Source organism: Theropithecus gelada, chromosome 1 (genome assembly GCF_003255815.1).
Source record: "Theropithecus gelada isolate Dixy chromosome 1, Tgel_1.0, whole genome shotgun sequence".
Lineage (NCBI taxonomy): Eukaryota > Metazoa > Chordata > Mammalia > Primates > Cercopithecidae > Theropithecus > Theropithecus gelada.
Genome location: NC_037668.1, coordinates 104,271,072 through 104,297,765, shown reverse-complemented (window position 1 = coordinate 104,297,765; position 26,694 = coordinate 104,271,072). Strand labels below are relative to the sequence as shown.

The 26,694-nt window shown below is 38.9% G+C and overlaps 1 protein-coding gene across 7 annotated transcripts in view; it reads right to left on the bottom strand.

Moving 5' to 3' along the window:
- Nucleotides 1-26,694, bottom strand: part of ST6GALNAC3 (ST6 N-acetylgalactosaminide alpha-2,6-sialyltransferase 3) — a 574,051-nt gene that overhangs the window by 329,519 nt on the left and 217,838 nt on the right. For 4 of the 7 annotated variants that reach the window (XM_025389491.1, XM_025389510.1, XM_025389531.1 and 1 more), the window contains exon 2: nt 908-1,102. The exons of 2 other annotated variants lie outside the window; for them this stretch is intronic. In XM_025389491.1, the coding sequence (XP_025245276.1) occupies nt 908-1,102 (195 nt within the window). Of the gene's footprint in view, nt 1-907; nt 1,238-5,305; nt 5,413-26,694 lie in introns of all 7 variants that reach the window. One more of the 7 variants, XM_025389524.1, reaches the window with a different exon arrangement.

Genomic DNA, 26,694 nt, shown 5'->3' with positions numbered 1-26,694 from the left:
CATTCCGTGCATGACTCTACCCTCTACTATCTTTACAAAATGACCTTTCGATGGGATCTGATCCAAGACTCTCTCTGGTGATGCAGACACACTGGTAGCTTGTATCTTTGTTACCAACAATTTCAAACGGGCTTGGACTTTGTGTCTATGAATATTAAACTCGCATTCATCCAACTCCATAGAAATGAATAGTGAAAACAATTTTATTAAGCACTTCTATACATGTCACATATTTTATGAGGTTCAATTTTTATTTTACTTTATGAGACAAATGCTCGCTTGCAAAAGTGCTAGCATAGTGTGCACTTTCTAGTTGTCAATATACCTCCATCCTCTCCTGTACTACCAATTGGCTACAAAGATTTAAAAGTTCAGTGATTATAGGATTTACATGATTTTAACCCCTTTAAATTTGAAAACTCTTTAAATCCCATTATCTCTGCAGCCACTGCAAATTTTAAAATCAGCTTGGCTTTTTCTAGGTCCAGGTCTAAGGATTTCAGAGTTTTAGGAGTATAAATGCATTTTTGAAGTTCTATAAAGAGCTCTTCCCAACCGGTTGACCTACAGGAAATCAAGCCAGCCAGTTCTCCAGCTGGTAACTGCTGATCAGAGTTTCTAAATGGAGAGATATGTACGTTATGCCACAAACCACCAGGAAAACAAGTAATTGCTTCCTTCCATATGAAACCAGTGAATCAGAAGATTTAATGTAGGAGGGGTGGCAGATTTAGACATTTGTCAGTAAATGTCTAAGAATAATAAAACAGAAGATGTTGTAAGGGACCCAAGCAAGCTCTCCGGGGCAGAGAGAGTAAGTTCAGTGAGTTGGAAGCCCTCTGGTTCCTAAAGAAAAGCCGTTACCATGGATACTCTCCAACTGCTAGGTAACCCTCTGAGATCTTACCTCTTGTGTCTTCACATTTATGTATCCATAGTGAGTTCGAAGGGGCCGCCTGTATGTGTAGGAGAATGGTATCCACTTTGTACCAGGTTGTCCAAAGCAGTTTAGTAGCAAAGGGAAATTCACTTCATTTACAAGACGCACGACCAGCAGGAAAAGGAACGCTGCTATGAAGCTCACAGCAATCACAGACTTTCTCTACAAAACATTTAAAAAAAAACAAAAAGAAGAATGAATGACTTTCAACCAAAGGCAGTCACAGAAGGAGGTTCCTTTATTCCTCTCTTTTTCTTTCACAGGGGTTGAACAATTCTGTCATTCAGCGTATTTTACCTGGAAATGGAAAATAATTATTTGGTGACCAAATTGTCCTAGTGTGCTGGGCTGCTGAGAGAAAGCAGAGCTGCTTTCTTGAACTTTTCCATTGCATCTCCACCCTTCCTTATATCACTATATTCCTTATAAACTCCTATTCAGTTTGCAAAACCCAAATCAGAAATTTCCAACTACAGGAAATCTTTTCTAGTTGCTCAATCCCCTCCTCACCACCATGCTTTGACCCCCAACCTACCCACTCTAACAGAGGTAAAGTCCCATCACTGCCATACTTTAAAGACATTTCTACTGTACTTTTTCACTGTGTAATTATTTATGTGATTTCCTACATGGATTTGTGAGTTCTTAGAGAACTGGAATGTACTGTGTCTTCTTGATCTCCGTATCCCAGGCTCTTAATATGGTACCTTACATACTACAGGCATTCAAAGAACATTTGAGTGAAACAAATGAATGAATAAATAAATGAATGAATGGATGTTCATATTCTTGTAGACACAGTATCATTATCACTCATTCTTCTGTTTCTGTATCTAGCACCCTCTCTGAGTAGGAAACTCTGCCTGTGCTACAGGATGTGCAAAAGGAAGATTCAAAAAACTAACAAGAGGGGGGAATAATTATGCCAAGAGCAGAACATTCCTCTACACATGCTGCCATGGAAAAAAAGCAGGAACAACTGCCTCTGATTGACACGGGAGAAAGCAAAGATGTCTTTGAAATTGAGCTTGATAAAATGCCTGTGTTTTAACTGATAGACGTGTGTGAACAGAGCTTTCCAGATAGAGGAAACAGCAAGGAGACGAGAATACATAGAGTTACTCATAGGCATACAGTAGTTTGTCCTACTGGAGCACAAAGAAGGAGTAAAAGCTAGAAACACAAATGATAACTTCGTGCTGAATTGCCTCAGATATCAAGCTAATACATCTATACTGAGTTTGCTAGGTGATGGAAAGCCAAAATAAATTTTTTTTGTTTGCTTATTTGTTTTGTTAAAGGGGATAGTTGGCCACATAAATGTCTTTCTCTGAGAAGTGCCTGTTCATATCGTTCACCCACTTTTTGATGAGGCTATTTGTTTTTTTTCTTGCAAATTTGTTTAAGTTCTTTGTAGATTCTGGATATTAGCACTTCATCCAATGGATAAATTGCAAAAACTTTCTCCCATTCTGTAGGTTGCCTGTTCACTCTGATAATAGTTTCCTTTTCTGTGCAGAAGCTCTTTAGTTTAATTAGATCCCATTTGTCTATTTTGGCTTTTGTTGCCATTGCTTTTGGTGTTTTACTCATGAAGTCTTTGCCCATGCCTATGTCCTGAATGGTATTGCCTAGTTTTCTTCTAGGGTGTTTATGGTTTTAGGACTTACGTTTAAGTCTTCAATCCATGTTGAGTAAATTTTTGTATAAGGTATAAGTAAGGAAGGGGTCCAGTTTCAGTTTTCTGCATATGGGTAGCCAGTTTTCCCAACACTATTTGTTAAATAGCGAATCCTTTCCCCATTGCTTGTTTTTGTCAGGTTTGTCAAAGATCAGATGGTTGTAGATGTGTGGCATTATTTCTGAGGCCTCTGTTCTGTTCCATTGGTCTATATCTCTGTTTTGGCCGAAGCCAACAAACGTATTGAAAAAAGCTCATCATTACTGGTCATTAGAGAAGTACAAATCAAAACTACAATGAGATACCATCTCACACCAGTCAGAATGGCGATCATTAAAAAGTCATGAAACAACAGATGCTGGAGAGGACACGGAGAAATAGGAATGCTTTTACACTGTTGGTGGGAGTGTAAATTAGTTCAACCATTGTGGAAGACAGTGTGGTGGTTCCTCAAGAATCTAGAACCAGAAATACCATTTGAACCAGCAATACCAAATACCCAGCATTACTGGGTATTCAATCAAAGGATTATAAATCATTCTACTATAAAGACACATGCACACGTATGTTTATTGCAGCACCATTCACAATAGCGAAGACTTGGAACCAACCCAAATGCCCATCAATGATAGACTGGATAAAAAAAACATGTGGCACATATACAACATGGAATACTATGCAGCCATAAAAAAGGAAGATTTCATGTCCTTTGCAGGGACATGGATGAAGCTGGAAACCATCATTCTCAGCAAACTAACACAGGAATGGAAAACCAAACACATGTTCTCACTCATAAATGGGAGTTGAACACCGAGAACACATGGACACAGGAAGGGGAACATCACACACCAGGGCCTGTTGGGGGCTGGAGGGCTAGGGGAGGTATAGCATTAGGAGAAATACCTAATGTAAGTGATGAGTTGATGGGTGCAGCGAACCACTATGGCATGTGTATACCTATGTAACAAACCTGCATGTTCTGAACATGTATCCCAGAACTGAAAATATAATTAAAAAAAAGAAAAGAAGAAGAAAGTTATGAATTATAATCAAACATCAGTGTTTAAGATGCTTTGGAGAAGGGAGAGACTATAGGTAGGTAGTGACTAGTTAGGAGGCTATCCCAATTGCCTAGGAGAGACGTAATGAAGGATGGAAACTAGGGCAGAAGCAGAAGAACTAACAAGGTGGATAAAGATGTGAGAAACTTGATTTAGGTGGGAGAAACAGAACTTGGGCTACTGACAGGACAGAAGTGGCTGATGGAAAATTCAGAGATGCCTGAGATTTTGGGTCCATGTGACTGCAATATTATGGGTCATATCAGGAGAAACCAGAGTTGTCAGAGCAGGAACTGATTTAAGATAGTAAAAAGATAAAGCCCTTGGCTTTGTAGTTTTCAGCGACTGTCAAGGAGTCAGGTGGAAGGTCAAGTCTAGAGTAAGAAGGAGCACAGCTGAAGCCATGAAGTGCAGGGTAAAGACACAATAAAATATTCTTTCATATAGTTGGGCTGGGCCCCCTGATTCTTCTTAAAACTTAAGGAAAGCCACATAACTGTCTGACAAAGACCAAAATGTTTATTGTTTTTGCATTTTCAGCTTACCACTACCTGGTGGAATTAGTTCTTTTTGCTCTTCCCAGACTCTCCCAAGGAAGTCAAGAAACCTGAAGGCAGTTCCTGTATCCTCCCAGGGCCAGGGTCACAGCCTCTGTATGAGCAGTGGAATCAGCCCCCAGGAGTCAGCGATACCCAAAGACAGTCTTGCTTCTTGCTCACCTCCCATAATTTGGAAAAGCCCCAGCCTTCTGTCTCACCAGCCTTATTTTCCAATCACCTGAAAGTCCCTTGAGCTCTGCCTCCGCAACACCCCTTATCTCACCACTAACTACCACAGCCTTACCTCATTTAACCTTCTAATCATGAAAAACTGTTTTAATTTGCTCCTCTGTGGAATCATTATGTCCACAACATTGCAATGTGTCAAGGTAACAGTTTAATGAAGTGATGGATCTTACAAGTTTAAAGGGACATAGACCAGAACAGATGGCTAAATAAAAGCAAAGAGGCCAGTCACCCATTAAGTAAACAGGTAAGAACCTTTTTCTTAATCGTCATTTGGTAGCTTGTTGCAAAATAGCAGCTTGCTTTGAAGGAGACCCAGATGGGATTTGTGCTTTTGTTTATTCAGAGCCCAGCACGGCTCTCTGGTTCTCTCGGTTGCTGCATTGCATTGCATGACTTGGGGTTTGGGGACAAAGATGTGGACAGCCTTTATGAATCCACTGTTGTGTGCAGCAACACATACATAATGCATACATGAGAGAAAAATAAATCAACCATTTTGAGAGAAATTTCAAAACAGGATGAAATAGCAGTTGTAAAAGTCTGCTCTCTGGCAATCCATGTCTGCCTCTCATGTTCTATCAAAGGGAACCAAGTAATGAGCACAGAGAGGGTGAAGAGAGCAACCAGAGAGCAGAAGCCAGACACCGACTCCTCTGTGTACCACTGGGAGTGGTATTCTGCAGTGGACAGAGGTTCCTTCTGCAGCTCAGGACCCCAGCTCAATTTCTGTTACATTGCCTGGGTTTGATTCTTTGCCCTTCTTCTTGTATAGCATGAAAGTGTTCTCATAGTGCTAGTATGAAACCACTCTGAAATTCCACTAGAAAAGGCATACCTTCAAGTACACTGTGTGCTCCAGATGACAAGTACAACAGAATACAATGCACACTTGCCTTCTTCTAGTAGTCACTTCCACCAGATCATGACCTCAAGCTTCAGCAACTACAATGAAAACCATGGATGAGACAGAAGCCTACACATCGCTGAATGCAATGAGAATGTGTGTGTGTGGTAGGGATGTGGGAGGTGGGGAAGTGAACAAAGTACTAATATGCATGATATCCATGCATGTATTACATGCATATCATGCAATACATACTAAAGAATTTACATATTCAAGCCACAATTGCTCATTGAGTCCATACTCTGTGTAGAGTTGGCTAGGTGCTGAAAAAAACAAAATTAAACCGTAAAAGACACACCATGCTTCCAAAGAGTCACAACTTAGTGCAGCTGGCCAGTAAATAGAACACTATAATACCAGGCGCCAAATGATGCTAATGGGGGATGCACAGGGTGCTATGGGAGGCCAGAGGAAGGGTGGGTATAGGAGGAACAGTTCAGGGAATGTTTGTCTGGGGTGGTGATATTCCAATAGAGTCCTGAGGACTGCAGGGGCCTCACCAAGAGAAGACATGAAGGGCATTCCAGGCAGAGGGATTAACAGTTTGAAAGGCCATTAATTTGGTCAGGAACCTACAAGTCATTTGGTCAGAAGAATACATAGACTCTAAGTTGTAGGAGATGATGCTAGACAGAGTTAAAATAATGAAACAAAAGATAATAAGCCAAATAAATGAAGTTGGATGCAATCAACTGTCCTATCTACCCTACATTGGGATAATGAAAGGATAAATGTATATGCAAGTGCAATGTTTCGTAATTCTAAAATATTCTCCACTTTCCAAACAAGTAAAAAATGTATCAATCACTTCATTTTATATGAATTACCATTTAACACACTACAATGCCTTGTTTCAAGTTGTTTGACTTATTCCATCAATAAATGTATTCCATCTACGGCTTGTTCTAGTAACTGTTTTGAGTCCATCAACACTTAGCAAATTAGAAGACTCTACCTGTTTACACATGTCTTCTACATCTAATGATTTATTTATGGAAGTGATTGCTGCTGCCTATATTGAAGTAGTCAGAACATCTTTTAGATTCAACAACCACCAATTAGATTAAACAACACTAAGTACATGTCAGTTTATAATGTATAACACTCAGCTCAACAAATTTTACATACTGCAAAAAAAAATGGCATATATGCAATATAAACAGTCATTCCCCTAAGATCAGAAGCATAAATATTAAGTGATACAATGGGTGGAAAATGCAGAACACAGTTCCAGGCACATAATGAGCACTCGAGAAACAAGCTATTATGATGTAACTACTGATTGTCACAGCCTCAGTGAACATTAGCCAGTGTTGAGCACTGGTCAGACCATATGAAATGCATAAGAACTAGAGATTTTTTTTTCTTAAATATTCCAAGCAGCTGCAAACCCTTGAACTGTTCAGCATAACTTATCCATACAAGTTCTGAGAAAATGTCACTGTGCCCAAATAGATCTGATGAATTGCTTTAGGGAAAGCTTTCTCCTTCTTTGTTCTTCATTTTGGGCAAGTCTGAAGGGGCCTTTAACAGCTGAGACATTTAGAATTTAATCCCCTCTGTGCTGCAAAAATATGCATCAAAAATGTGGCATTCTAGTTGCTTGCTCTTTAGAGTGGGAATATCATTTATCAGACTTCATAACAGAAATACCTATTCCAAAATAAAATCCACAGAGAATCCATTATTTTGGGAGAGAACACAAGTGCAAAGATCTGGAACTAGCAAATTTGCAATCTACATTAATATGTATATGTTTTTATTCTTTCTACTGTAGAAGTAGTCTTTAACCACAAAATAAAATCTTTAACTTTTAATCCAGTCTATCGCCAGATTTTTTGTTTGTTTGTTTTCTTTTTCCTAAATTATAACCAATGGTATAAAGTTGCGTTTTTTATTTAAATAATATTGTTTAATGACCAAGTAGTCACTAGTGTGAAAAGGCATATGCTTTTGTTCACATGCTGTCATTTATTCAAAAATAAATATTAAGGACAATGTCAACTGTATTATGTGTATCAGTGCTCAGTCACTTCACACATTGATGAGTCCCTACCCATTGCTTCTTTTTGATTTTATCAAATGCTAATTCTTCTCCCATACAAAAAGTTGTGTCATCAATATGTTATAGTTCTATTTTACGCCACCGACCAAGTTCCAAATCTAATTCTCTCTGAATGCAATAAAGCTTATTTCCATTTGCACAAAGATGAAGTAGCAAAGCACAGAGTATATAAATAAAACCTTCATTCATTTTATTTCATCATTGAATCCAAAATCTGAGTGTATCCTTCTTGTTAAACTATAGTGAACTCTAGGGAAAACCCCACTAATTTGTTAGGGGTATGGGTAAGTAAAGAAAGCCAGAGGCTCCCATGTTCTCATAATCAGAACTAACCCTTTGGATTAAATTTATACGTGTCTATCTGTCCAGCCACACTGGGAGACTTTGCTTTCTGAGCTTTTCATTCTATGTACTCGATATCTGTCTTCAGTTCTACCTTGTGAAAATCGTTGCTTTCTTTCTTCTCTATAAAGGGAGATATACTGAATCAATATGCTAAAGAGACCGAATGAGATAAACTTGTTTTTCTTGATTTTACAAAATGAAACAAACTCAGTGAATATAGCCACGATTATTTCTATGTTATGTTGTAGCAGTTTAAAAATCCAGTCAGGCCAGGAAAAACCTAAATCTACTCCCTGAATAAAATGAGAAAATGTGCAGACATGTTAAAAACTCATTGAGTTTTTTTTTTTTTTTAACTATAATTTAAGAATAGGTGTTAGAAAGTTCAATGTAACCTCTTACTATATCATCTGATACATTCATAATGCTCATGTTAACTTCAAATTCTCGATAATGTCTGCAGCCAAAAATAAAAACTAAAAAAAATTTTAAAAAATTTAAAAACTCCTTTGGAAAAAAGTTCCTCAGGAAATGTTGGTACCTATAATTTTTCTCTAGGACTGGCTTTTTGCACAGAAGAATTTATTACAGTGATACCCATGAAAACTTTATTGCCTTGATTTTTGTTTGTTGGATTTGTAATTCTTACTGGACTATAACCATGTCTGAAGGTGACATACTGATATGTGCTCTAAATTCTTAAAGTGGATTACCATGTTGAAGGCATCCTATCACTTTTACACTTTTTTTAAACTACCAACATTTTGTTGTTTAGTTGCGTCTTTGTTGAATAAAAGGGTCATTGGATTGTGGAGCTGAAAGAGGAAGACATACCCATTCCATCAGGTTGGTTCATACAAACTGCCTACAATAAGAGTCTATACAATTGACTGACAAAGGGTACCTAGTGTTCTCTAGCAGAAGTGGAAAAATAATTGCTTTATTTTCCCTGAGTGCTAACCAAGTGTACCCTGTAGTTGTCTTTTTAATACTGGGAATAAAGCCAGAATTGGGCAAAATGAATTACATTTGTCCACAAATTGCTGATTTCAAAGTAAATGTGATTATCATGCTTCACATCAGCCTCTTAATTTTCCATATGAATTAGGTATTTTGTTTATTGACAAACTGCATTACAAAATCTACCTAAGGCTGGTACCAGTTTTTAAAATTTCTGAACCAGTTATATGAGAATGTTCCCATTGGTATGAATAACAATTAACAACTTAGTTAATTCACACACTAAAACATGGGCTCTAGAGGCAGAATATCAGAATTCAAGTCATCTTTACCATTTTCTTGATCTATGACTTTGGGCAAGCCACTTCACCTCACTATGCTTCTATTTCCTTGTCTGGAAAATTGAGATTTTATAAAGAATTCTCTAACTGATAACACTCATTAAACTTTATGCTCTGTTAAGACTATGATGATTATTCATGCATTTACACTCTATCTGGACTATATTCTCCTAACTAAGAGAAAACACGCCAATCTGAAAGTAATAATTGCTGGTTTTTATACTGATAATTTATATCTGCTAGTGATACCTGATGAAGTAGTCCATGCTTGCTCTTGGTATTGTCTTTCCCGAAAGAGTCTTTACTACTTCCCAAACATTGGCCACACCACCTCCAGACTGAGCTTTCCAAAATCAAACCTGATCCTGTCTATCCTACATTTAGATCCCTTTGGACTCTACAGTGTAAGTACAGACCCTTGGTATGAGATACAATCATAATCACATCTCTTCTTGCCTCTCTAGTTCCACTCCTTCTGCCCTATTCAAAGCCTCCTCTCAACGTATTTCTTTTACCGTATCACATATTCTTCATGAGGCTCCTGGATTCTGTCATGTTGTTCATTATCCCAAAGTGATCTTCTTTGAAATTCACATTACTACTCTTTTCTCAATGATACCAATTATTCTAGTACCCGCTATGTTGCCTAAGGCTGCCCTTCTTAAGACCAGATATGGACTTGACCCATCAGGACTTTCCATCATTTTATTACCCTTAAGTTACTTGTTTTTCCATCAAATTCTACTACTTATGAGAAGGAGTGTTCTCCAATCCACCTCTTGCCCTCACTCAGATCGCACCCCCTGTGCCCTCGGCATTCTGTTGAGGAAAGGGAGGTGCTAAATAACCAGGAACAATGAAGGTAATCAGAACAGGTGCTTTTGTTTAATTCTCAGCTACTTTATAGGCTTCGTTGGTTGTATGTGGCTTCTGCGAACCTCTGCTTGTCGTTTTTTCACTCCAAATGAGATGAGTTTGTCTCTTAGAATCCATTCTTACCTCCAAGGTGTTCAGGACACAGAAGCAGAGCATAAGTGTAAATTCTGGTGGTCCTGGTGTCATTAGGCCAGACAATGATGAAAATGACTATGATGCGGGGGCGGAGCAAGATGGCCGAATAGGAGCAGCTCCAGTCTTCAACTCCCAGCGCCAGCGACACAGAAGACCGGTGATTTCGACATTTTCAACTGAGGTACTGGGTTCATCTCACTGGGGAGTGCCGGACGATCGGTACTGGTCAGCTGCTGCAGCCCGACCAGCGAGAGCTGAAGCAGGGCGAGGCATTGCCTCACCTGAGAAGCGCAAGGGGGAAGGGAATCCCTTTTCCTACCCAGGGGAACTGAGACACACAACACCTGGAGAATCGGGTAACTCCCACCCCAATACTGCGCTTTGAGCAAACAGGCACACCAGGAGATCATATCCCACACCTGGCCGGGAGGGTCCCACACCCACGGAGCCTCCCTCATTGCTATTACAGCAGTCTGTGATCTACCGGCAAGGCAGCAGCGAGGCTGGGGGAGGGGCGCCCGCCATTGCTGAGGCTTAAGTAGGTAAACAAAGCTGCTGGGAAGCTCGAACTGGGTGGAGCTCACAGCAGCTCAAGGAAACCTGCCTGTCTCTGTAGACTCCACCTCTGGGGGCAGGGCACAGAAAACAATAACAAAGCAGCAGACACCTCTGCAGACGCAAACGACTCTGTCTGACAGCTTTGAAGAGAGCAGTGGATCTCCCAACACGGAGGTTGAGATCTGAGAAGGGACAGACTCCCTGCTCAAGCGGGTCCCTGACCCCTGAGTAGCCTAACTGGGAGACATCCCCCACTAGGGGCAGTCTGACACCCCACACCTCACAGGGTGGAGTACACCCCTGAGAGGAAGCTTCCAAAGCAAGAATCAGACAGGTACACTTGCTGTTCAGAAATATTCTATCTTCTGCAGCCTCTGCTGCTGATACCCAGGCAAACAGAGTCTGGAGTGGACCTCAAGCAATCTCCAACAGACCTACAGCTGAGGGTCCTGACTGTTAGAAGGAAAACTATCAAACAGGAAGGACACCTACACCAAAACCCCATCAGTACATCACCATCATCAAAGACCAGAGGCAGATAAAACCACAAAGATGGGGAAAAAGCAGGGCAGAAAAGCTGGAAATTCAAAAAACAAGAGCGCATCTCCCCCGGCAAAGGAGCGCAGCTCATCGCCAGCAACGGATCAAAGCTGGGCGGAGAATGACTTTGACGAGATGAGAGAAGAAGGCTTCAGTCCATCAAATTTCTCAGAGCTAAAGGAGGAATTACGTACCCAGCGCAAAGAAACTAAAAATCTTGAAAAAAAAGTGGAAGAATTGACGGCTAGACTACTTAATGCAGAGAAGGTCATAAACGAAATGAAAGAGATGAAAACCATGACACGAGAAATACGTGACAAATGCACAAGCTTCAGTAACCGACTCGATCAACTGGAAGAAAGAGTATCAGCAATTGAGGATCAAATGAATGAAATGAAGCGAGAAGAGAAACCAAAAGAAAAAAGAAGAAAAAGAAATGAACAAAGCCTGCAAGAAGTATGGGATTATGTAAAAAGACCAAATCTACGTCTGATTGGGGTGCCTGAAAATGAGGGGGAAAATGGAACCAAGTTGGAAAACACTCTTCAGGATATCATCCAGGAGAACTTCCCCAACCTAGTAGGGCAGGCCAACATTCAAATCCAGGAAATACAGAGAACGCCACAAAGATACTCCTCGAGAAGAGCAACTCCAAGACACATAATTGCCAGATTCACCAAAGTTGAAATGAAGGAAAAAATCTTAAGGGCAGCCAGAGAGAAAGGTCGGGTTACCCACAAAGGGAAGCCCATCAGACTCACAGCAGATCTCTCAGCAGAAACTCTCCAAGCCAGAAGAGAGTGGGGGCCAATATTCAACATTCTTAAAGAAAAGAATTTTAAACCCAGAATTTCATATCCAGCCAAACTAAGTTTCATAAGTGAAGGAGAAATAAAATCCTTTACAGATAAGCAAATGCTTAGAGATTTTGTCACCACTAGGCCTGCCTTACAAGAGACCCTGAAGGAAGCACTCAACATGGAAAGGAACAACCGGTACCAGCCATCTCAAAAACATGCCAAAATGTAAAGACCATCGAGGCTAGGAAGAAACTGCATCAACTAATGAGCAAAATAACCAGTTAATATCATAATGGCAGGATCAAGTTCACACATAACAATCTTAACCTTAAATGTAAATGGACTAAATGCTCCAATTAAGAGACACAGACTGGCAAACTGGATAAAGAGTCAAGACCCATCAGTCTGCTGTATTCAGGAGACCCATCTCACACGCAGAGACACACATAGGCTCAAAATAAAGGGATGGAGGAAGATTTACCAAGCAAATGGAGAACAAAAAAAAGCGGGGGTTGCAATACTAGTCTCTGATAAAACAGACTTTAAACCATCAAAGATCAAAAGAGACAAAGAAGGCCATTACATAATGGTAAAGGGATCAATTCAACAGGAAGAGCTAACTATCCTAAATATATATGCACCCAATACAGGAGCACCCAGATTCATAAAGCAAGTCCTTAGAGACTTACAAAGAGACTTAGACTCCCATACAATAATAATGGGAGACCTCAACACTCCATTGTCAACATTAGACAGATCAACGAGACAGAAAGTTAACAAGGATATCCAGGAATTGAACTCATCTCTGCAGCAAGCAGATCTAATAGACATCTATAGAACTCTCCACCCCAAATCAACAGAATATACATTCTTCTCAGCACCACATCGTACTTATTCCAAAATTGACCACGTAATTGGAAGTAAAGCACTCCTCAGCAAATGTACAAGAACAGAAATTATAACAAACTGTCTCTCAGACCACAGTGCAATCAAACTAGAACTCAGGACTAAGAAACTCAATCAAAACCGCTCAACTACATGGAAACTGAACAACCTGCTCCTGAATGACTACTGGGTACATAACGAAATGAAGGCAGAAATAAAGATGTTCTTTGAAACCAATGAGAACAAAGATACAACATACCAGAATCTCTGGGACACATTTAAAGCAGTGTGTAGAGGGAAATTTATAGCACTAAATGCCCACAAGAGAAAGCAGGAAAGATCTAAAATTGACACTCTAACATCGCAATTAAAAGAACTAGAGAAGCAAGAGCAAACACATTCGAAAGCTAGCAGAAGGCTAGAAATAACTAAGATCAGAGCAGAACTGAAGGAGATAGAGACACAAAAAACCCTCCAAAAAATCAATGAATCCAGGAGTTGGTTTTTTGAAAAGATCAACAAAATTGACAGACCACTAGCAAGACTAATAAAGAAGAAAAGAGAGAAGAATCAAATCGACGCAATTAAAAATGAAAAAGGGGATATCACCACCGACCCCACAGAAATACAAACTACCATCAGAGAATACTATAAACACCTCTACGCAAATAAACTGGAAAATCTAGAAGAAATGGATAATTTCCTGGACACTTACACTCTTCCAAGACTAAACCAGGAAGAAGTTGAATCCCTGAATAGACCAATAGCAGGCTCTGAAATTGAGGCAACAATTAATAGCCTACCAACCAAAAAATGTCCAGGACCAGATGGATTCACAGCTGAATTCTACCAGAGGTACAAGGAGGAGTTGGTACCATTCCTTCTGAAACTATTCCAATCAATAGAAAAAGAGGGAATCCTCCCTAACTCATTTTATGAGGCCAACATCATCCTGATACCAAAGCCTGGCAGAGATACAACAAAAAAAGAGAATTTTAGACCAATATCCCTGATGAACATCGATGCAAAAATCCTCAATAAAATACTGGCAAACCGGATTCAGCAACACATCAAAAAGCTTATCCACCATGATCAAGTGGGCTTCATCCCTGGGATGCAAGGCTGGTTCAACATTCGCAAATCAATAAACATAATCCAGCATATAAACAGAACCAAAGACAAGAACCACATGATTATTTCAATAGATGCAGAAAAGGCTTTTGACAAAATTCAACAGCCCTTCATGCTAAAAACGCTCAATAAATTTGGTATTGATGGAACGTACCTCAAAATAATAAGAGCTATTTATGACAAACCCACAGCCAATATCATACTGAATGGGCAAAAACTGGAAAAATTCCCTTTGAAAACTGGCACAAGACAGGGATGCCCTCTCTCACCACTCCTATTCAACATAGTGTTGGAAGTTCTGGCTAGGGCAATCAGGCAAGAGAAAGAAATCAAGGGTATTCAGTTAGGAAAAGAAGAAGTCAAATTGTCCCTCTTTGCAGATGACATGATTGTATATTTAGAAAACCCCATTGTCTCAGCCCAAAATCTCCTTAAGCTGATAAGCAATTTCAGCAAAGTCTCAGGATACAAAATTAATGTGCAAAAATCACAAGCATTCTTATACACCAGTAACAGACAAACAGAGAGCCAAATCATGAATGAACTTCCATTCACAATTGCTTCAAAGAGAATCAAATACCTAGGAATCCAACTTACAAGGGATGTAAAGGACCTCTTCAAGGAGAACTACAAACCACTGCTCAGTGAAATTAAAGAGGACACAAACAAATGGAAGAACATACCATGCTCATGGATAGGAAGAATCAATATCGTGAAAATGGCCATACTGCCCAAGGTAATTTATAGATTCAATGCCATCCCCATCAAGCTACCAATGAGTTTCTTCACAGAATTGGAAAAAACTGCTTTAAAGTTCATATGGAACCAAAAAAGAGCCCGCATCTCCAAGACAATCCTAAGTCAAAAGAACAAAGCTGGAGGCATCACGCTACCTGACTTCAAACTATACTACAAGGCTACAGTAACCAAAACAGCATGGTACTGGTACCAAAACAGAGATATAGACCAATGGAACAGAACAGAGTCCTCAGAAATAATACCACACATCTACAGCCATCTGATCTTTGACAAACCTGAGAGAAACAAGAAATGGGGAAAGGATTCCCTATTTAATAAATGGTGCTGGGAAAATTGGCTAGCCATAAGTAGAAAGCTGAAACTGGATCCTTTCCTTACTCCTTATACGAAAATTAATTCAAGATGGATTAGAGACTTAAATGTTAGACCTAATACCATAAAAATCCTAGAGGAAAACCTAGGTAGTACCATTCAGGACATAGGCATGGGCAAAGACTTCATGTCTAAAACACCAAAAGCAACGGCAGCAAAAGCCAAAATTGACAAATGGGATCTCATTAAACTAAAGAGCTTCTGCACAGCAAAAGAAACTACCATCAGAGTGAACAGGCAACCTACAGATTGGGAGAAAATTTTTGCAATCTACTCATCTGACAAAGGGCTAATATCCAGAACCTACAAAGAACTCCAACAAATTTACAAGAAAAAAACAAACAACCCCATCAAAAAGTGGGCAAAGGATATGAATAGACATTTCTCAAAAGAAGACATACATACAGCCAACAAACACATGAAAAAATGCTCATCATCACTGGCCATCAGAGAAATGCAAATCAAAACCACAATGAGATACCATCTCACACCAGTTAGAATGGCGATCATTAAAAAGTCAGGAAACAACAGGTGCTGGAGAGGATGTGGAGAAATAGGAACACTTTTACACTGTTGGTGGGATTGTAAACTAGTTCAACCATTATGGAAAACAGTATGGCGATTCCTCAAGGATCTAGAACTAGATGTACCATATGACCCAGCCATCCCATTACTGGGTATATACCCAAAGGATTATAAATTATGCTGCTATAAAGACACATGCACACGTATGTTTATTGCAGCACTATTCACAATAGCAAAGACTTGGAATCAACCCAAATGTCCATCAGTGACAGATTGGATTAAGAAAATGTGGCATATATACACCATGGAATACTATGCAGCCATATAAAAGGATGAGTTTGTGTCCTTTGTAGGGACATGGATGCAGCTGGAATCCATCATTCTTAGCAAACTATCACAAGAACAGAAAACCAAACACCGCATGTTCTCACTCATAGGTGGGAACTGAACAATGAGTTCACTTGGACTCGGGAAGGGGAACATCACACACCGGGGCCTATCATGGGGAGGGGGGCGGGGGGAGGGATTGCATTGGGAGTTATACCTGATGTAAATGACGAGTTGATGGGTGCAGCACACCAACAAGGCACAAGTATACATATGTAACAAACCTGCACGTTATGCACATGTACCCTACAACTTACAGTATAATAATAATAAATAAATTTAAAAAAAAAAAAAAAAAAAAAGAAAATGACTATGATGATAATGACATCAGCTAGAACCTTTTATTTTTCTGTGAATCTACATGAATCTACATGACCTTACATTAAATAGCATTTATCCTCACACCTCACATGCATCTCTCTGTAAAAAGTGAAGTAAGAAGGGAAGTCTCCTCTCCCATCTCTCCCTTTCCTGTCCTCCATGTTTCAAGCTGGACTTCTCAACCTTCTCCAAAGACCCTTTGCTACCCAGTTACTGTGACCTTTTTCATGCTGCACCTCCTGGCCCCCTTGCTGTATTCTACCACCTCCATCTCTGCAAGTGACAATATAACTCAGCTCAAAGAGTGTTTCCCCCATAAAGCCTTTATTCCTCCTTGGCTTCTAGTTCATGGATAAGGGTGGGGTGGGATGGGGTGGATGGAGAAAGAAGATGGGGAAAAGAGGGAAGAAGGAGAGTGGAGGGAGAAAGGAAGGGAGGGAGGGAGAGAAAGGTTCCCCCTTAATTTTCTCTTTGAAAATTTCTTGAGGACATGGAGAAAATCTGAGAAATATCTCTCATAACGCAGTATCAAGCAAAATGTCTTTAACTTAGAAAATATTCAGTAAATATTTGTGGAAGACATGACAGAATGAAAGAGAGAAAAAAGGAAGAATAGAGGCATTAAATGATTTTTTTTCTAAATATAAGTCCTAAATTATTTCAAAAGTTTCAGATTCAGATTATTATAAAAATGTTTTCCCATAAAAGAAAACAGGCAATTTTTTTTTCTTTTTTTTCTTAATTCATCTCACTTTAAGATTTCTGTGTAGATTTGAGGTGAATGTGGTGGGAAGAAGACGGAGAGGGTTAGGGTGTGAAATATAAAGAGAAGTGAGAAAAATTTAAACATTTGTTAAACTGGACTTTTTACTAGGAAATTGCTTTGAAGTTCCTGATAGAACTTGTAAATCTGAATGGTGATAAACTAGTAAACCTGCTTGGAGCAACATTTTTTATATGGCACATAATGAAAAGGCTTACAAGAATCCATATTTTTTAGATAATCAACTCTTGTCTGAGATTGACAGCACTTAGAGCTAGAATCCCATATCATGGAATGAGAAATAGATAACAAAAGAGTATCCTATTCTTCTGATAAGGACAATAGCCTATATTTTTAGTGGAAGGGACTTGCAACAGCTCACCATGTACTCAGCAAGTATCAGGCATTATGCCAAGTACTTCACAAAGCTAAAAGTGGATTCTCACCAGGGGTGTACCTGTAGACTCAGGTGGTCAAGTTACACTAATAAGGCAAGAGAATAGGGTCTGGAGGCAGGGAACCTAAGGCCGTTTCACACTGACTTTCTAGGACTAAATTGAAATAAAAACCCTAACTTTCCACAGCTAGGTAACAAAAGGACCAGAGACTACTCCCTTTGCAAAACCGCACCTTTTCTAGGTGGCAGACGGAAAATGGAAAGTATCTCTGATTGCTTTTTGCAACCAATCAGATGCTTGCATAGGAGTGTGACCTATGAAACTTCACTTCAGCCTTTGATTAATTGCTGTCTGCAACCAATCCAACTGATTGTGGGCCAAGTCTTCGTTTGCATAGAAGTGCAACTTTGTAATGTCACTTTAGCCTCTGATTGGTTGCAGAAAGCTTGCATAGGACTGTGACCTTTGTAACCCAGCCTCTGATTGGTTGCTTTCTGCCACCAGTCGGAGTGGTTGCAGACCACCACTTCATTTACATGAGGTGAACACCAAGTGGCCAATGGGAAACCTCTGGGGGTATTTAGACCTGAGAACCTTCTGCATCCAGGCCCTTGAGCCCCTTACACTCTGGCCACTCCCACCCTGCAGAGTGTACTTTCATTTTCAATAAGTCTCTGCTTTTGTGACTTCATTCTTTCCTTGCTTTGTTTGTGTGTTTTGTGCAATTCTTTGTTCAAAATGCCCATAACCTGGACACCCTCCACCGGTAACACTAAGTGAGACAATATGTGCAACCCTGGGCACACAGTATATGTTTTCTTACCTAAAATTGGGGAAAATAAGTGTACCTATCTAATATAATTATTGAAGGTTTAAATGAGTTATCACATATAAAAAGCCCTTAGAGCACTGCCTGGCAAAAGGGAAGTGCTAAGTAAATGTTAGCTTTTATTGTTACAGTGGTTCATCAGCTATAAGAGACCATCAATTGTTAGTCACACTGTTACTCTAAATAGAATAAGAAAGAAAAATAAGATGAGGAGTCTAATAAGAGACCTCTGCAAAAAGCTGAAACACCAAACAGCGATTCCCTTTTAGCACTAGAATATGCCAGAAAGAAAGCTTCCATTCAGAAAGGCACAGCAAGAAGAGAAAGAGGAAAAATAATCTTCCCTGAGAACTTGAACCACAAGCAGATACTCATGCAGGTTTCTGATACAAGTTCATACTGACAGTGTGGGGGGGGGGGGGGGAAAAACACCTCAGCAAATAATTTTAAGTGGTCTCAGGTTGGTAGTGCCTGCAGGTGATCATGTGAAATAAGGCCAATCCTATGCGGACAAATTTAACTTTGTTGCAGGCTGATAGTGACTGCAAGGAAGTACTGAGTACAAGTATTCTTAGGTATGTGAAAATGTGGGAAAACATTTTAAAAATCAATGAAATATGGTGGTATCATTGTTGTCGCTGCTGTGGTCACCACCACCATCATCATCCTCGGGAACAAAGAATCAGAAATGGTGCCTGGACTATTTTAAATGCATATCCCTCATCCCACACCCTTAAGGAGGCATAACCAGAAGTACATAAAGAAAGGATGATAAACAGTCCTAGAGCTTCCCAAGACATCAGAATTTACCAATGCAAAATACCTTTCTGAGTTTTTTCTTCTTGTCAAGATTGCACCTGTGAAAAAAAAACAACGCTTCTTTTTTTGAACTTGGTTTACATTATGTTGCTCATGCAGGCATATCCCACCCTCTTCCCATACATAGATATCAATTGTGGTACCTCCTAGCATCTCTGTAAGGAATATACACTGTCCTCTTATAGGTCAAAGTTGAACCTCGGTAGAGCGACACGTGCATATTAAACAGTCTTTCATTGAAACACAAGTAGAGTTTTGCTAGAGCACAGGTCTCATGGTGATAATAAATAGTATTGTGCCAAGAACACTTGAATTTCTAAGTAGGACAGTTTTCCTATCAATTCTGAACTTAATATTGCATTGACAGTCATTTGAATCACTAAAACAATACAAAGCATATTCATGTATTACATATAGTCTCCCTTGCTAGAACAGCAAAGGCAGAAACATCTCCACTATTAGGCAGGAACCTAGATGTAAAATGCACAAGGTCTGTTATCAAAGAGCCTTTGATTTTTTTTCTTTTTATCATCACCAGATTACTCTGTGCCACATTTCCAACAGTATTAGCAATCCCAGTCTGGATGTCCCAGAAGCAACTAAAGTTCAATAGTCCAAATCCAAACTAATGATCTCTGCCTCTCTGATCCACTCTTCCTTACCTATACTGTTCCTCTGAGTTGCTGCCACTAAAGTTACTTTGGAGCCCCAAGAATTAAAATCTTAGCTCTACTTAATAGCTGAATGACCTCAGACATCTTAATTTTCTTTTTCTCTGATTCCTCATCTGTAAAACCAAAGGGTCATTATGAAAATGAAATACTTAGATAGCACAGAAAAGGCCTAGCTTAGTGCTCATTACATAGCAGATAATCAATGATCGTCAATTTCCTTTTTTTCTCCACATATCAGGTTGTCTACATAAGCTATTCTTTCTTCATGCAATGTCTTCTTTCCTTTCCTTCCTCTTTCTCTCTCAGGAAAACTTCTACTTGTCCTTCAAGATCAAATTCAAATGTTGTCTCCTCTGTGAAACTGTCCTGCCCCTCCAAAAAGATTCAGAGCACTTTGTTCTGACTGAAGCACACTTCACATCCTGTAGCAATCATGTGATTACCAAGCACCCGTCATCATTCAACCAAATTCAGCAAATACATATCACATCATATCCCACCGTCTCCCCAAGCAGACATTGCTAATCAATCATAGCACTATTTCCGCCTGAATCAGGATGCAATTTCAGAATCCTCTCAACATAATGTTGCAGGTGGTTGTGATACTAATCAGTTTACCACTTAGCACTAAACAGGCAGCAGCTTAAGGACAGAGGCTATATCTAGATAAGTGTACAAGCTGTCTGACCACAAGTCAGATTGTTAACCTCTCTAGGTTTCAGTTTCCTCATCTGTACATCCATTTTTTAGTGATCTCTGCTGGCTCCTGGGTTTAATGACTCTATGATGATAACCGAGGGACCTTGATTGTCTAGAGCTGGTATCACTAGAAAAGGGGTTTGCAGCACAGCTTTGCACATGGCTCCCACTCTGGCCCACATCCATTTCTTATCACAGAGTTAGGCATGCCTTTAGACACTTGAAAATTGCAGCCACTGTCTACATAATTGAAACAGAAATAGGGTGAGAATTTCTGATCTTTCAACTTGGCAGATAGCAACTGCCACTTACCAAAGCCTACCTGATTGTAGCTATTTTGCACCTGCTGAGAAAAAGTTTGCAGCAAAAGAGATTATTTCCTTTTTTAACCCTTGGCTGAGAACTCACCTCCATATTTTTTCACCCAGTTTTGCAGAATAGATCAGGTTCAGTCTCCCAATATGTAGATGGACCCTGAGAGGTTAATGCACATGGTCGAACATCTTCCACTAAGCCAAGGCACTCACAATGGGAATTTTAAATGTCCACTGAGCTAGTTTGTTGAAACCTGGTATCTTATCAGAAATGGTGCTACACAAAGCAAAGAGAGCCTGAGAATTTTTATGCTATGCATATTTCTTAAAATAAAGGGAAAAATCTGTTTCGTATCTTATATATGACTGCATAATGAAACTTTCTCTGGAGATTATTTGTTGATTCCATAAGCAAAATATTCAGATTTATTCAGTAAGCATTATTGTGAAAACATATATGAAGCTAGTCCCCAGGGATGAATTACCAATACATAGTTGTGGAGAAACAGAGGCCATTTCTCCAAATTTTGAAAACAGATTCAATTGGTGGGAGGTAACTTTGTGCTGGATCTTAATATGTTAACTAAAACTTCTGCTCTGGTGCCCAAGACACTCAATGTATCCCAGCTTTGAGAAGAATTTCTCTTTTGCAGAATTAGGTCCCAATGACTGAACTTTTACAACCCCTGACAGGCTTTACCCACCATACCTTAAACCACACATATACATCCTCTTTTTAAAGTTGCAGTGACTTGCTAGACTGTGAGCTCTTGAAAACCAGAAGCTGTATCTGTGTTGTTCACTAATGCTTCCCCACTGGCAAGAGCAGCCAAGCCAGAAGCCTTGTGCACACAAACTAGAAAATACACAAGAATCTGGGTATTTTGTAGACCCAATCAAGAGCTTCCCAGTTCATCTGTTTCAACCACAGATCTATTGGCCTAGTGCAGCAAGAAGAGAAAGGCCACCTCCACACCCTCATGTCTCCTTCAGCACCAAACCACCAATTCACAAGATGATACTTCCAGAACACATAATTTACATTCACTTAAAAACAGCATTTGCTGAATTTGCTAGGTAATTTTTCAAAACCTGAAGCTGGCCCTATATTCTTAGCATATTTTGACATTTTTATGCATTTTATTTTTAGGTGGTATTCTACAAATCCGGCTTTGCTCTTGATTTTCACAAAGCCTTTTCTTCCTGAGTAAAATAGGTGAGCAGTTCAGCAACACAGGACAGCTTTTATCTGCAAAAAATCTGCCTTTAAGCAGAGCAGACAGTACAAGCAAAACGGAGGCAAACACATGCAATATATTTCCTATATATGGATTGTGATTCTTTTTTCCCATGGGATGTACAAGTGGCAAGATAGTTTATTCCCATGTGGTGCTGATAGCGGGTCCTGAATATTTCTGAATATATCACTTTTATTGCCTTTTATACTGAATTACTGTGAAAGAAAAAAATACTTTTGTGAAAATTCAAAATCAAAATACATTAGGGACTTTTAGAATCCACCTCTAGGACATAAAGAAAAGCTTAAGAAAACAAATACTTCTGCTAAGGGATACCAGACACCACTCCCACTGGGACAGGGCCCCTTCACAGAAAGGGAGACATTGCCAAATATTTATGCTGACGTTCAGGGGAAAACTGCAGGTGTACCATCCGGGTTTAGTTACTCTGAGCCCTGTGCCTGCTGCTTTAGAACTTACCATGTACATAATGGACAAAATTTGCCCGAGGGTGCTTTGGCCTATAATATTTCAGTACTGCATGCTGCTTCTGGGATTTGGTTTATGATACTTTCTAATGGTAGATTTCACTAGAAATCTCACCTCTCCTTTGCCCATCAATCATAAGGATTCTTGTTCAGTATATATCATGTGTTGGTTTTTTGGGTAAGTTTTTAAGATAGATCTTCTCCTCTTTCTACACAATTAAGAATTCCACAAACTAAGATATGTTATTTAAATCTCTTTAATTGCCAGCTTGTCATTTCCTACTTAGGTGAGAGGGAGTTGTCTGTATGGCAAGATAAAGTCCAAGTGTCTTAGCATGTTATAAAAGCCCCTTCATAATCTGGCCTCTGACTATTCACCCAGCCTCATCTCTCAGCCTCCCAAACTTATACCCTATACTTTATCCATGGTCAGCTTTTTATGGTTCTTGATAAATTCCATACTTTTCAATTGCTACATATATTAGTATAGTTTTTTTTTCTGTACACAACTTAAGTTTTAGGGAAAAAAAAATCTGTCTTCAACCCTAAAAACTTTACTTCTCTGATACTTCTCCTAGCTGTTCTTCTGTCTCTTCAGGAAGCTAGTCTCTTGATTCTTGAGGAATAGACAGATAGATAGAGAAGATAGTTTAGATATGTAGATAAAAACAGATACAGTACAAATTATATATATATAATAAATATATATTTTATATATATATTTATATATTTATTATATAAATATATATATTATATATTATATATTTTATATATTTATATATTATATATTTTATATATATAATATAATTTGTGTGTGTATATATATACATGATAAAATTGCAGTACCATTAATTGAGCATCTACTATGTTTCTGAAATTATACTAGGTCTCTTACACACATCGCCTCTGATCTTTACAACTACAATGCATGTAAATACCTTTATCCCCCACTTCATAGTTGAGACAACTGTTCATTAAAAAGATGAATGATTTGCTCAAATTAACAGCTAGTAACTGGTGATGTCAAGATTCAAACCAGGCTCGCCTAAAAAGCTAATGATCTTTCCATCATACAAGGATATCTTATTCTATACTTATGTCATGTGTCCTTATAGATCCTAAATAAGGATCCTGTATTTATTTAGTCATATTTCTGTCTACCCCAATAAGTTATAATACAATGCCTTGAGGAAAAGGATAACATACCCCTGGCTCTGGAAACTTATTTGGCACATATTAGATGTGCAAGAAATGTTGGTAAAACAATACATTCAATGAATGAAATAATCTGCTCCTTTCATTTTCAGGCAAAAAAAAAAATAGTTATTGCAGTGGATACTGAGATACTTTTAAATTATTGTCAAGAGGCAATATAGTCAAAAGAAAAGATGATTTAGAAACAGGAGAGATGAGATTCTCATCTCCATCTTGGACAAATTAGTTCCTATCTACCTTCTCAACTGCAAAATGGAGAGAAGAGCCCCTTCCCCACAGATTTATGAAGCTTACTTCTGATAAAATCTATAAAAATCCTCCCTTTATAGGCTTTCAAGTTCTATGCAGATGCTGACCGATGCTGATGCTCAACTACACATGATGATTTTCTACGATGACCATTTAATACAAAATATTATTAATACTTTTGTGACAAGAAAATATGAGGGCTAAAGAGATTTGATGTTTTCCATCAATCAATACACATTTATTGGGCAACTGCACCATACAAGATATATGGTTGAAATTCAATCTCTTCTCCCAAAATAATAAAGTTGATGGCAGCAGAAAGTATAAAGGGGAAAAACTAGAATGTATTTATTATAAAATAATGCAATGCCTTTCTTTCTCATCAGGGTTGAAATTCTACAAGGGCTGGAACTGTGTCTGTTTTGGTTGCCACTATGTCATCCCAGTATAATATCTGATATACAGGTGGCACTCAACACTCATTGGTTGAATACACATTCATGGTTGATTATTTAGTAAAATACCGCTATGGACATTTGTGGTTTCTAAGATAAAGCATCGTCTGGAAATGGACAGTAAAAACAAAGAGAGAACTGAATTTTCTACATGTGAAAAGCAACAGAAATTTGCAGATTGAGAACTGACAAATAGAAGAAGAGAAGGGTTGATGGGAGAAAAGAAGTCCAGGAAAGAGTCAGCAAGCCAGCACCTCAATGGGGTGATCCAAAGACATTTCCTTGGAAAGAAAAGAGAACATCTGAATTTCTACCATTTAGTGGTGAAAGTTCTCAAAGCTACAAAAGAACTCAGAGCTACGGTACTCAAACCATTTCATTGCATAAAAAATGTATTTTCACATAGACACAGACTTTCCCCAAGAAGTTTGCTTTGCTTTCCTAGTTTTCATTCTTTTTCCTCCACTTCCTCCTCTCTGGAGACTATTCTAGTGAGGCAACCATGGATGTTAAAGAAATCAGTTTTGACTCAAAGGGAAGTAAACTTTCCCTTTCTGATTCTCTAATCGGGAACATGAGGATAGTAACCTGCCACTTCTCAGAGTGAATGAGGATTGAAAGAAATAAGATGCATAAAAACGTTCAGAACACAGCACCCCCACATATGCTACTTTGGCATAATTATTTTGAGCTAAAAGCACTTAAAAAATAGGAGGTGCAAGATCACTCCGACCCTCTATCTGTTTCCTAAAAGCAGGAGGTGAAATTCCCATATGGATTTCATGTGAATCATCCCTTCTCTATAGTAGAAAGAAAGCAACATTCTTGTCATCAAGGACAGGAAGGTGAGACTAAGAGAATTCTGCACTAACCTTCTTAAAATATGACTTATCTTCTAGTCTCTCCACATAATTATTTTCTTTTTCACAACTCACTATTCTTTGTCCAGTTCAGTATGTAAGTGTTCAACAATAACTGTGTCTTTGGGTCTTCATTTCCTCATGAACGATCCAGTGCCACCTAAAATTTGTATTAAATAAATTTTTCTCCCATTGATCTGTCTATGTCAATTCAATTCAAGGTGGGGGGAAAAAAGAAAAAAAAGAATAGAGATAAGATTTTCTATCCCCTACATACATTATGCCTCTAGGACATAGTGAGTGCTCAATAAATGTCGATTTTACTCCCTAGTGCCTATTCTCTCTCTAGTCATCCTACATCACTAGGGAAACAATTTGCAAGTACAGAGACTCCACTGAGCAGCAGTAGGAACACACATACACACAGATTCTAACACCCTGCCTTTTACCAAATGCAATAGTACCGAGGTCCAACATTTCCAAACAAAGCATAATACACTTGGTAGACATTCTGAGAGTTCTCAACTACAAAGGGCCGTGCTAGTAGCACCTTAAAATACAACCTTTGGGTCTCTTTAGTTTGAAAAATCTTCAAGTAGCTCTTTGATATCAAAGACCATACCTATCTTCGGTAGCTTTAAACTATAATTGCTCAGGCTCCCTGGTGGGAAAAAATAAAGTCTCATAGAGAAAAAGAAAAAGAAAACATCTCAATAAAGGCTTCCAGAGGAAAAAAAAGTGCTCACTGGTTTGCAAAATTTCTTAACAGAGCACTTCCCCTGCACAGCGTGGAGTGGGGCAGCTGCTCGGAAGAAGAAACAAATTACAACAGGAAGAGTCAGGGAAGTATTACAGTGCTCTACGCTGCTCAGCTGTTAACAAGTTAAACATGTTTCTTTCCCATCACAAATTATGGAAATTTGAATTATTTTACCTTCTAAAAGTTGAACAAAATGAATAAAATAAATAGAATCTTCCCAGGACCTTTTGCTTTCTTAGAGTGATGGACAAGTGCATTAACTTCACATAAATTATATGCCTAAACACAGCAGCTAACAACATGCTACCACATACCCATCACTCTGCTTCCCTTAAGCGGGTTGAACTTGACCTTCAAAGCCCTTGAAATGCAAAAAAACCTTACTCTTTTCTGACATTTATGAGTGTCTTTTCTGCTTGACTGCCTTTTACCGCCCAGAAATAATAGTGAAAGCATTGTAGACGAAACCTGCTATAAACACTGACAAATAACAGGAAAGGCAGACAGTTTTATTCCGGGTAGGTTAAAGCTAATCTAATCAAATCTAATTCTCTCGTTT